We start from the raw sequence: 12931 nt of genomic DNA, 5'->3' as shown, positions 1-12931 counted from the left end.
CTGGTTAAGATGTGTTCTTAGGCTTCTATTTTTTTTTTTAAACAATGTAGAACTACAATGCAAAAAGAGAAAAATCCAAACTTGTTAAATTATTCAGTTTTTTTTTAACACATTAAATCATGTGTGCCACAATTATTAGCACCCCTGATGTTAATACTTTGTGCAACCCCAAGACAGCACTTAATTTCTTCCTATCACATTTCACAGATAGAGGGATCTTTAACCATTCATGTTTGCACAATCTTTCCAGATCATCCTGAGTCCTCTCTCATGCACTCTCCTATCCAGCTCACTCCACAGGTTTTCAATTGGGTTGAAGTCTGGGGACTGAGATTGGGAGGAGCTTGATTTTATGTCTCCAGAAACATTTCTTGATTTTTATGTCTGCTGATCCAAGGACGACCCATCTTCAGCTTTCTGACGGAGGCCATCAGGTTTAGATTTGAAATGTGCTGGTATTTCAGAGAGTTCATGATGCCATGCACCCTAACAAGGTTCCCAGGGCCTTTGAAGAGAAACAGCTCCACAGATTCTCCACCATACTTCACAGAGGGCATGAGCTGCTTTTCAGCATACTCTTGTCTTTTGTTTTACGCCAGACCCAGACAGTGTTTGTTGCCAAAAAGCTCTATCTCGGTCTCATCTGACCACAGCACACGGTCCCAGTTCAAGTCCCAGCAAACTCCAGGTGTTTATGTATGTGAGGTTTTTTTTTCTTTTCTTTTTTTCTTTTGCCTCCCAAACAGGTTCTTGGCATGTAGATAGTGTTTAATGGTTGTTATGGAGACTTTGTGACCCCAAGATGCCACTTTTTGATGCAGTTCTCTAACAGTGAGCTCTGGAGATTTGTTTACTTTCCATCCTACTCACTGGGTGTGGTGGTGAGAAACTCAGGTCCTCGTCCAGCCTTGTTTGTCGCTGTTCCAGTTGTTTTAAACCTCTTAATGATTCCTCTGACTGTAGATACGGTGGCGAGTTTAGGCGAGTGGCTATTTTCTTGTAATCTGCCTGAATGATCAAGGTTGACGCACATCTGCCTTACCTGAATGAGGGTTACTCTTGTTTTTCCCATGTTGAAGAGTGGATAAGAGAAATAGGCCTCTGTGGCATGTCATATTTACTGTATACCAGAGGGAAACAGGAAGTCATAAATTCATTTAAAGAAAAAAAGACATTGATCAACTTTATAAACTACAGTAAAAATAATTTTACAAATATGCCCCAATTACCTATTTTATTGGAATTATTAGGGGTAGAAATAATTGTGAAACAGGTGATTTAAAATATATATATTTTTAGTCATGAATAAAAAAAAAATAAGTCACTTGAGTTAAAGGTTGGATTTTTCTACAATTTTCAGTTTGAGATTATGCATCTGCAATTTAAAAAAAATTATTAGAAGCCTAAGAACACATCTTAACCAGGGGTGCCAATAATAGTAAGCAGCACTGTATGTAATTTTTCACTACAAAATTCAAGGCATAAAATTCTCTCTGTATGCTGTAACTAAGAGTACAATTGACTTCACTGAAACTTAGAGGTTTATAACAACATAGTTTCCAAAGGTTTGTGTCAGGAAACACTCGGACATCCTGTACCAGGTCATGACCTCAACCCAAGTGAAGATCTTTATGTTGAATAATAATGCCATACCTTTGGGAAGTTTAACACCTGCACATATGCTATTCAGCTGCTCCCATTAAGGGCGTCACCACAGCACCATCCAATCACAGGTTTTATTACAGATGGACCCCTCCCACTTGGGGAAGGGGCTGGCTTGGGACCTGCACTGCATTCACTGGCTGGGGTTTAGGCGGGAATCAAACCCAGGGCTTCCGCATGGCAGGTGAGAAACCTACCACTAAGCCACCAATTTTATATATAAATAAAAGACAGAGAGATACCCTATATTGACAAAAGTATTTTTGATTAATTATTAAATTTAGTTGTTTGTCAGGCCCCTTATCCCCAGTGAAGGATGATCTTAATGCTTCAGCATACCAAGACATCTTGGGCGGTGCTACAGTATGCTTCTATACAACTTTGTGGTAACCGTTTGGTAAAGGCCTTTTTCTATTCCAACAAGACTGAGCCCAAGTGCACAAAGCAAGGACTATGAAGACCTCAACCCCATCAAACATCTTTTGACTCTCCCGAACGAATCTCTGCGTTGTGTTAGGTGTGTAAGAAGAAGGGAGGACACCATTTGTGGCTGGATCGACAGCAGGGCAGTTCTCTCTCTTTATTGAGTTGCTTTTCCCCCACATCAGGCCTCAGTTGACAAACAGGCAATCTTCTTCTTCTCATAAAAACATAACTGAGTAAATTTCCTTTCAGTTAACCATAGAATGCAAGTACAACAAAATTCTAAATATTACAAAATATTATATAAAACAAAATATTACAAATGCAGCCACAACTAAACTAGTTCAAATCCAACAACACAGATCTCCCCATAACAACTAATGAACTAAAACACAATATTTTTATGATGTATAATTAAAAAAAAGAAAATCAAAACTAATGCCACATCTCTTTAAATAAACATTCCATCATTAAAATAATTACTTCAAATTATGTGCATGGTTAACCTAGATAACACAAAGATAACACAAATTATTATGAGCACAAAAAACTGCCATCTCACCTTCTCATAAGAACAAAACAACTGAGGCTAAACAACAAGATCATCAATTTAGAGAAGGGGCCTCATCACACAATTACTTACACGGAATAAACATCTAGTGTGTGGAAGCCAATATTACATCTTCCCTACATATATATATAAACCAGGTATTAGTACTTTTGGCAGTGTGGGCAGGTGCCAAGTCCTGCCCTGGTCCTGACCTTGATTCCCATATGAAATGAAACGAAGACTTCTTCTGAAAGGGACTTTGACCCACTGAGCAACACTCCAGTCCATTTTGTCCGTAGCCCAGGTAAGACGCCTCTGGTTCAGAGGTTGTCTCTGGTTCAAGAGTGGCTTGGCACGAGGAATGTGACAGTTGTAGCCCATGTCCCCAATACGTCTGGTGAGGTGGCATCGAGATGCAATGACTCCAGCTGCAGTCCACTCCTGTTGATTCCCCACTAATTATTGAATGATCTTCGTTTTACAATCCTCTCAGGGCTGCAGTTATCCCTCTTGCTTCTCCACCTTTTTCTACCACATTTTTTCGTCCCATTCAACTTTCTATTAATGTGCTTGGACACAGCACTCTGTAAACAACAGCTTCTTTAGCAATGACCTTTAGTGGCCCACTGAACCAGACTGAGAGACCATTTAAAGGCTCAGGAAACCTTTGCAGGTGTTTTAAGTTAATTAGCTAATTAGAGTGTGACACCATGAGTCTCCAATATTGAACTTTTTCATAATACTGTATTCTAATTTTCTGAGACACTGAATTTTGGATTTTTATTAGCTGTAAGCTGAATCATCCAAATTTAAAGAAATCAATACTTAAACTATATCAGTTTCAACATTATTAGTTGAAATAAATCTATATAATATACTGCATACGAGTTTCACTTTTTGAACTGAATTATGAAAAAAAATCTACTTTTCAATATTATATCATTTATACTGTAGCTTTGGGGGGGGGGGGGGGGCTGCAAAATAATCAGTTTCTTATGTTCCTTTTTCCTTACAGGTGCATGTGTTGATGAGATGAACAGTTTTGTTGAATTTTATGTGTACTGTTGACAATATTTCTCCTAAAGATATAAACAGGGGTTTGCCAATGAAGATTAAGATTATATAGTGTGTGATTATAGATTCCAGCCTTTCATTTGAAGCTCATGTACATAATATTACCAGGATAGCATTCTTTCATCTCAGAAATATTGTCACTAAACGATGCAGAAAAACTATTTCATGCTTTTATCACCTCTAGGTTGGACTATTGTAACATAAACTATTGTGCATAAACAAGCTTCAGCTAGTCCAAAATGCAGCAGCAAGAGTACTCACTAGACCCAGAAGATATGAGCACATCACACCTATCTTATATTCACTCCATTGGCTCCCTGTGAAATTTCGCATTGATTTTAAAATATTACTTTTGACCCATAAAGCATTAAATGGTCTCGCGCCGCAGTATCTAAGGAAACTGCTAGTGTCTTATGATCCGTCACGCCTACTTTGATCAAAGGATGCAGGCTGCTTATCAGTACCGCGTATTATAAAAACTACAGCAGGGGGCAGAGCTTTTTCTTACAAAGCCCCAAAATTATGGAATAGTCTTCCAATTAATGTTCGGGATTCAGACACAGTCACAGTGTTTAAGTCCAGGCTAAATACCTATTTATTTAATCAAGCATTTTTATAAATAGATTAGCCTTAGGTAAAGGGGCAGATCTGGGGGACTCATGGACGTAGAGTATTATGGTGAACTGGTATGTTTAGATGCTGTTCTCCTCACTCTTATTGATCACTCCGGTTTGTTGACAGTGAGGTGATTGGTTGCTTTACAGTACATCTCAATTCCCCCCTCAGGTCTGTGTTTCCTTCTGTCATAATTAGTCCTGCCGGAGTCCCTGCTTGCACTCAATATAACGTATACACTCTCTACAGTAAATATACATTCACATTATACATTATGTGACTGCAACCAGACCTAACTGTTATGTCTCCTCTTCTGCTTTCCCCTCTCCTGTTCTCTCTCCCCCTCTCTCTCTCTTTCCCTCTTTTACTGTCCCTCATTTTCTTTCTTTTTTCTTTCTTTCTTTCTTTATTTGTATAGCACTTTTAACAATTGGCATTGTCCCAAAGCAGAATTACACTACATATGTCTCTCCTGAGCTGCCACTTATCCAGACCCCCTATGTCCTCTGGACCTGTCTGACTCGTCCTGGTGTCCCTCTTCTGTTTGGAGATCTCGTCACATGGACGAGATATGTTCTGTCTGGGTTGCGTGTGGTGATTGGGGATGGTTCCACTTTCCCATGAAGACAGTCCTGTCCTTGGCTGATGTAGACAGCTATTCTCTGAGGTCTCTTGACTTCAGTCACTGGATAGTTCAGGAGTGGAGTTTCCTACAGTCTACCTGAGTCTCCAAAAACCACCTGGACTCCATATGAACTTCTCCAAATCTCCTGTTATACTGAACTTCCAGCCTCCTAACACACAGTGTGAGTGCAAAGCAATCCCTGCTATCCGTTATCACCCAGATGAGGATGGGTTCCCTGTTGAGTCTGGTTCCTCTCAATGTTTCTTCCTATTACCATCTCAGGGAGTTTTTCCCTCAGCACCGTTACACTCGACTCACCAGGGACGATCTGATCATTCTGATTCACACACATTCACATTTGTTACAAACTTAAATAATTCTTTTGATTGTGTAAAGCTGCTTTGCGACAATGTCAACTGTTAAAAGCGCTATAGAAATAAAATTGAATTGAATATAGAGTGTATATTTATAGGAAATGACATCACAACACATAAAAATAACCCAAGATCATGCAGAATGTGCAGAGCTTTAACAACTCAAATCTAACAAATGGTGTTAATGCTTTGGCTAAATGACATTAATAAGTCAGTATTTGGTGGAATAATGACCCCGATGTGCAGTTACAGCTTTCATGTGTTTTGTCTCCACAGAGTTGTTGGGTGACTTTAATAAAGGAACAACAGCTCAGCTTCACTCAGTGTCTGTGATCCTCCACCTTCCTCTTGATGACATTCCGGAAGTTTCCTGGACTAAATTGCAGTGCTCTCTTATTTTTTTCTAGAGCTGTGTGTATGTGTGTGTATGAGTTTTGGACAGACTGTACAGTTCCTGCTTAATGACACCGTTTTGAAAAAGCAGTGGTGGGAAATGAGGAACTGTGTCTTATTAATAATCTTGTTAACAATAAATTAAACCGTAAAAAAATAACATAAAGATCCATCCAAACCAGAATTAATCTATTTTACAGTGTCGAAGTGTCTTGTGGGCGGAGCCTGTTTAATGACGTAGATGTTTCTTCTTAATAACCGTTATCTCACGCGCCTGATGAGGAAGCGGGTCGGGTTTTTTTTTTTTTTTTTTAGACGCCACATCCCGCCCACACACACACACACACACACACACGTATATTTTCCATTCCTGAAGTTTGGCCTGTAATGAGGTGTATATATTTTTAGGACATGAGATGAACTTGACGGTTATACTGGATGAAGTCGTGGAACGGGAGCAGCGGTTTAACTGAACTCTCGCGAGGTTTGGGGTGAGATCTCGTGCGGAGAGAGAGAGACACACAGAGAGAGAGAGAGAGAGAGAGCCGCACATCATTCCGGAGGAGACGACGACGTCTGGGTGGAGGTCTGTAGGTGAGTGTGTAACCGAGTCTGTAGCCATGTTTAACACTAATGTCTCTCTGTAACCGAACCGAGTCCATTTTACACTCCGTGTGTCTCCGAGCAGACCGGGTGTGTGTGTGTGTGTGTGTCAGGAGAGAGAGAGAGAGAGACTTCTAATGGAGAGGGGAAAAAGTGTCTCTGAAACGTGTTAGCACTGACTGTGTGTGTGTGTGTGTGTGTGTTTAAACTCAGATGTGAGTACATAAAGAAGACAGCAGTGTGTTTCTTTATAAGGTGTTTGAAGACAGAATCAGGTTTTTGTTGCCTCCTTTAGAAAGACAGACAGATAAATAGAGAGAGAGAGAGAGAGAGAGAGGGTGAGAGAGAGAGTGAAAGAGAGAGTGAGAGTCAAAGAGCTACATTGTCTGGAGCAGAATTAAAGCATTAAAGTGTTCGACAGGAGCCACATCATAGAGCTGCAGAACAATGTTTCAAAATGTAACAAATGCCTGACTGACCCCTGTTTGATGTTTGTGACGGTGGTGGGGGTTTGTATGGGTGTTTGTGAGTGTGTGTGTGTGTGTGGGGGGGGGGCATTCATTCATTTATACCAATCCAAAGCCACACCTAGAAAAGCCAGGTATTTGGCTTCTGCTTTCTGTACTGATTTGTGTTCTGGTCATAATTTTTTTTAACACAATGGATGGTCTCCTCATCCTTGGCGGGTTTTCTCCGGGTTCTCTGGTTTCCTTCCACAGTCCAAAGCCTCCAGGCCCTTGTGACCCTGCAAAGATGACTGAATAAACACCGTCAAAGCGTTCACATAGTCAGAATGAAAAGAACAAAACGTTTGATTATGTCATAAAACACACTCTTCAGCCTTAACCAATCAGAGTCTCTATGCTATTTAACAGATCGGGATGTGAGAACCCTCAGCTACATGAGTGAACCCAGGAAGAACTTAGTCATTAATCATAATCATTCAAATACAGGGTTGCGAGGGGGCGGAGCCTATCCCAGGAGACTTTGGGCACTAGGCAGGGTTCACTGTGGACAGGGTGTTAGTCCATTGCAGAGCATGCACACACACACACACACACTATCAGCGATTTGGGAACACCACTTAACTCCTGCAGACTGTGGGAGGAAACTGTTAAAAAGCGCTATACAAATAAAATTGACTTGAATTAAATAAACATTCACAGTTTTATGATAAAACATACACACCAAAATGCAATACAATATTTAAACACGTAAGACATTATTATTACTTTGAGCGACAGCTCGCCTAGATGAAGAACGTCAGGGTTGTTCTCTCTCATAGAAAAATGAAAGGGGATATTGTGAGAGAAGGAAAGAGCAATGTTTCAATTTCATAGTTTAATTTGTACCACAATAAATAACTGTGTGGGAAACTTTAGTGTGGCTTTTGAGAGATTAAAAAGGAATGTTAAATGCATTTTGTATATATATATATATATATATATATATATATATATATATATATATATATTTGCAAATGCACTTGACAATACTGTTCTTGCAAGAACTATTACAGAAAAGCTGACCTCTGTGTCTTAAAATAACAACTAACTGTTGTTTTTCTTGTTGTTACGTAATTACCTAATTCCATATGTCTAATTTTATAGTTTTGAAATCCCCAGTATTGTTGTAGAATGTAGAAAATAAATCACTAAACAAAAACAAGGAAATTTGCAAGTGACACCAAACTTTTGAATGGTAGTGTGTGTATATATATATATATATATATATATATATATATATATATATATATGTATGTATATATATATATATATATGTATATATGTTTTTCCGGTTAAAACTCCGCCCCTCTGTCACGGTGCATGATGTTGCAGTGTCGCCTCGCTGCTTAATGGCCTTGGGTTTAATTCTGAGCTTGGTTTACTGTCTTTGTCGAGTTTCACAGGTTCCCTTACGTCGCTCAAAAACATAGACGTAGCTGACTTGGTTACTCAAAAAAAGTGTGTGTGTGTGTGGTGCCCTCTGATGACCTGGCATCACATTTGAGGTAAGTCCTGTGACCTCACACCCAGGGGATTTTGGGACCCATTCCAGATTTGCCGTCACCCTGAGCAGGATAAATCTTTTAGCGTTTTATTTTCACTGTTAGCTCATGTTACGCTCAAGGTAAAATTATCATTTTTTTAAACACACTGAAAGTTTTATAAAAGTTATCGATTTACTGTGTGATCTACTTTAATCTCAACAGTCGCGTTATCATGCTGTAGCTATGTAATTAGCTAATTATTAACGATTTGTGTCACTCAGTTTTAGTCAGTTAGCTAACGTGTTTATTCTTTTGTTTTGTAACAGTAAATCTCTTTGCACTGAATGTGTTAGTGTTCTATAATACATTGAATAAAAAAAAACACAAAACTGATTTCATGAATGATATGAATTAATCAAAGATCATGTACAGGATAGCTGTAAATACGGTCAGGTTTTTTTTTGGTGTTTTATTTCTTTATAAACTCCGCTGTCATAGCTCTGTAATTTTAGTCAAGTGCTGCGTCGCTGTTTTCCAATCTGTTTACAGTAAACCTTCTTACCTGTAAAAACAATAAACATATTGCGTGAGAAACCATTTCAGAATCCAAAAGTTTGTGTACGATCAGTCCTGCGTTATAGCTATTTAAACCAGCCTTTATACCCGTCACATCTTAATTACTGCACAGTGAAATTCAGACCACGACCTGCCGATCTGTAACTCGTCTAAACGCACTGAGCTACCCCTGTCCCGACGTAATTTGGCACAATCGCACTACTACGATCACTCACAGCAAGCAAAACATAATTCAGTCCCACGCGTCACTTCATTTTCGCTAGTGAAATAGACTCGTGATCTCTCGGCTCCTTCAAGAATGATTATTTCAGGGTTAGACTCAGTTCAAGTAACACCAGCTTCCTATAACAGAGCTGGAGGCACCTAGGTGTAAATCCAGTTTACTCTCAACTGCCTGTGACTTTTGGTATTAGATTTGAAATTTTTCTTCTTAGTTTTGTAAAGTCAAGTTGTGCAGGACAGAGACGAGACCGATACGAGTGATTCTATGAATTGAGTGTTAAAGTTTGTATAGTTGGCCAGACATTCATTTAAGTTTTTAGTCGAAGGAAACCACAAAATCTTATAAAGCCATTAGGTAATAAACCTGGGGTATTTACATCAAAATGCAAAACAAAACGGCCATTATTTCTGAAAATTGAATTGTCTAAATCGTGAACAACAAACATATCTGCATGTCCTCACTGACCTTCATTATACAGTATATGACTTACTGATCCAACAAATAAAAAGTGCATTTAATACCTACATTTTACTGCCAAAATAGTTATACTTTTATGTACTTACTTAAAATTAGTTTTTTTTTTTCAAATTATCTTTATGTAATATTGAGACCCCAGTTTGTTTTCACCCCCCCCATAATTTCCCCCTTTAAAAATGATTGCTCCGTCCCTGAGCTCAGCACCGTAGAAAAGAAATCAGTGTTATGTAAAAAGGCAAGTGTGAGTATCTTCTTTTCTTAACTAGAATTTATTGTTTTTATATTCAGATTGATATTCAGATTGAGATTATCAGGCTAAACATTTCAATATGGTTGTATAAATGCATGCATGCAAAAAAAAAAGAAGCACGTACGACAGTGACATTTCTCAGATGTGTGTGTTTCTGCAGGACGCTCAGTAAAACTAAGTGGGTCATTTCCTTAGAAAACTACTGTATCGGAGACTAAAGAGTCACACCAAATACTGACTTTGATTCAACTACTGTTTAATTTGCTTTATAGTTTTTTTCTTTTTTTGTGACATCCTTGCTCTACAGTATTTATTTGCATGTTTTTGTATAAAACTGTAAATATTAGTCAAAAACAGCAACAGGGCTTTCATCACAGAGAATCACTCGTATTTATGCTAAGATAAAAAAAATATATATAATGACATTCCAAAAGGATGATGAATTTTTTTCTCTTCTCTGTGATTTCCCATCCAGACGACTCACGGTAATATGGAGCTTCGGTGAGGATGGAACTCTCCTTGACCAAACCAGGTAAAATGGCCAAGACAAGGCTGTTTCGCATCTCTCTCATCCTGGGCTCCGTCTTTATGATCCTGCTTATCATCATATATTGGGACGATGTTGGAGCCAGCCATTTTTACCTGCACACCACCATATCCGGACCGCATTCGTCCCGCCTCCCACCCGAGAGTAACGCAGCTTCCAAAAACAAGGTCAAGGAAGACAAGGAGGGCTCGTTCCTGGCCGACATTGACGCTTTTGTTAACCAGTTTCTGGAAGGCACCGCCGACCCGACGGAGCAAGTGAAGGCTGAAACGCCCCCCGGTGAGACTCACAACCAATCCTCTGAAAAACCAGAAGAAAGATTCGTCCCAAGGCGCGAGTGGAAGATTCACCTGACCCCAATTGCCACAGAGAAGAAGCAAAGGCAGGATGATAGGAAGCAGCTGATCCACGATCTTTGCAGCAGCAACAGCAGCTTCGACTTCCCTGGCAAGAACAGAACGTTCGACGACATCCCCAACAAAGAGCTGGACCACCTGATCGTCGACGACCGACACGGGATCATCTACTGCTACGTTCCCAAGGTGGCATGCACCAACTGGAAGCGCATCATGATCGTCCTGAGCGAGAGCCTGCTGGTGAACGGCGCACCCTACCAGGATCCTCTGGACATCCCCGGCGAGCTCATCCACAACAGCACCGTGCACTTCACCTTCAACAAGTTCTGGAAGCGCTATGGCAAGTTTTCTCGCCACTTGATGAAAATCAAACTCAAGAAGTACACCAAGTTCCTGTTCATCCGAGACCCTTTCGTCCGTCTCATCTCGGCCTACCGCAACAAGTTCGAGCTAGAGAACGAGGACTTCTACAAAAAGTTTGCCGTGACCATGCTGAAAAAATACAGCAACTACGTCGACCCGCCGGCGTCGGTGGTGAATGCTTTCGCTGCAGGGATCCGACCGACTTTTTCCAACTTTATCCAGTACCTGTTAGATCCGAACACTGAGAAAGAAATGCCATTTAACGAGCACTGGAGGCAAATGCACCGCTTGTGTCACCCCTGTCAGATAAATTACGACTTTGTGGGAAAGCTGGAGACCTTGGACGAGGACGCCGAGCATCTTTTGCGGATCCTGCGTGTGGACAACGTTGTCCAGTTCCCACCGAGTCATCACAACAGGACAGTCAGCAGTTGGGAGCAAGATTGGTTCGCAGACATACCTTACGAATCGCGCAGACAGTTGTACAAGCTCTATGAGGCCGACTTCAGACTCTTTGGGTATCCCAAACCCGAGAACCTTTTACATGACTGAAGGTTGGTTCTGGTCAGAGAAGTATTTTCTTGCTGTTGGTTATTTTAACTCTGTTTTGTTTGGTTTTGAAGAAGATTTTTATGGTCTTATTTGTATCCCCTGTCTCTGTGGGTTTCACTCCGGTTTTCTTATCACACAGCCTTTAGAAAGAGTTTATTAGAGTCTAATCCAGAGTAACGTTCTGAGGTTTAACCGTACCCTGTATGAAGATGTATATTTTTTATCTACTACAGAAACACATCCATAAGCATGCAGTACTGTACTGTAAAGCTGTTAATTATTGTAAGAAATCATAAAATGATTTTTTTTTTGTTAAGTATTATTTTTTAATGGATCTTGTCCTCAGTCAACTTTTTTTTGCACTTTTATGTTATGTACATTAAGGACAATGCACAAAGACTATGTAAAATATTTTGCTGTATTACCTATTGCACACATACAGCACGGTCCAAAAGTCTGGATTCTGACGATTGTTCTATATATATATATATTATATAAAACTAACAATAGGAGATTAAATAGAACTTTTCATGTACACAAGATTTAAAAGACGCATGGAAAAGTGCATTACAGCGGTTGCTTGTTTAACTGTAGATCCAGACTTTCAGGCCGCCCTGTATAAATGTACACAAATCGGCCATAACATTGAATCCACTTGCTGAACGTCGGGTTGGTTCCCCTCGTGCAGTAAAAACAGCTCTGAGCCGTCAAGGTTTGGACTCCACGAGACCTCTGAAGGTGTGCTGTGGTATCTGGCGCCTGGACGTTATCAGCAGATCCTTAAGTCCCGTAAGTCACCTGGACTTGTTGATCCAGCACATCACACACATGCTCAATTAAGGTCTGTACAATTTCAAGACAGCACAACACCCCAGAACTCTTTGTCATGTTTCTCAAACTAATTCTATTTTTTTGGGGATTTTCTAGTCGTATCCAATCCTTCCCACTAGGGGTCTCCCACATTAAGGCTGCTACTACCACTCAGTCAGGGAGGGTCTGTGTCACCTTCATGACCTTCGTCTGTTACATGTTTCCTCCGAACCAAAACACTCTTGGAGGACAGCGCCATAGATTGTGTTACCCCGCCCCGCTGAGAGAGCTCGGCCAGTCAGCTCTCTCCAGACTCTCGACTGCGAGAGGCTACAGCATCATCCGGGAATCGAACCAGCAATCTCTGGATGATGGGTCGAGTGCTTTACCACTGCGTCACTGCACAACTTTGTGGCGCCCTGACCGCTCTAAAGCTACACACACATATACACAATGTTTCTCACTAAG

General features: G+C 40.3%; 1 protein-coding gene across 1 annotated transcript; it reads left to right on the top strand.

Annotated features, from left to right (window-relative positions):
• The first annotated feature begins 6058 nt into the window (after nt 1–6058).
• chst12a (carbohydrate (chondroitin 4) sulfotransferase 12a) lies at nt 6059–12138 on the top strand. The gene is made up of 2 exons (XM_053493307.1): nt 6059–6310; nt 10311–12138. The coding sequence occupies exon 2, from the start codon at nt 10343–10345 to the stop codon at nt 11651–11653; it is 1311 nt and encodes a 436-aa protein (XP_053349282.1). The 5' UTR covers nt 6059–6310; nt 10311–10342; the 3' UTR covers nt 11654–12138.
• Nucleotides 12139–12931: the final 793 nt, after the last annotated feature.

The sequence above is a fragment of the Clarias gariepinus genome, chromosome 3 (assembly GCF_024256425.1).
Source record: "Clarias gariepinus isolate MV-2021 ecotype Netherlands chromosome 3, CGAR_prim_01v2, whole genome shotgun sequence".
NCBI lineage: Eukaryota > Metazoa > Chordata > Actinopteri > Siluriformes > Clariidae > Clarias > Clarias gariepinus.
The sequence above is the reverse complement of the archived record's forward strand: the minus strand, read 5'-3'. Positions and strand labels throughout refer to the sequence as shown.

Bases quoted from the DNA above. Each gene is read 5' to 3' on its own strand.
- chst12a (XM_053493307.1), top strand. From the start codon at position 10,343: ATGGAACTCTCCTTGACCAAACCAGGTAAAATGGCCAAGACAAGGCTG.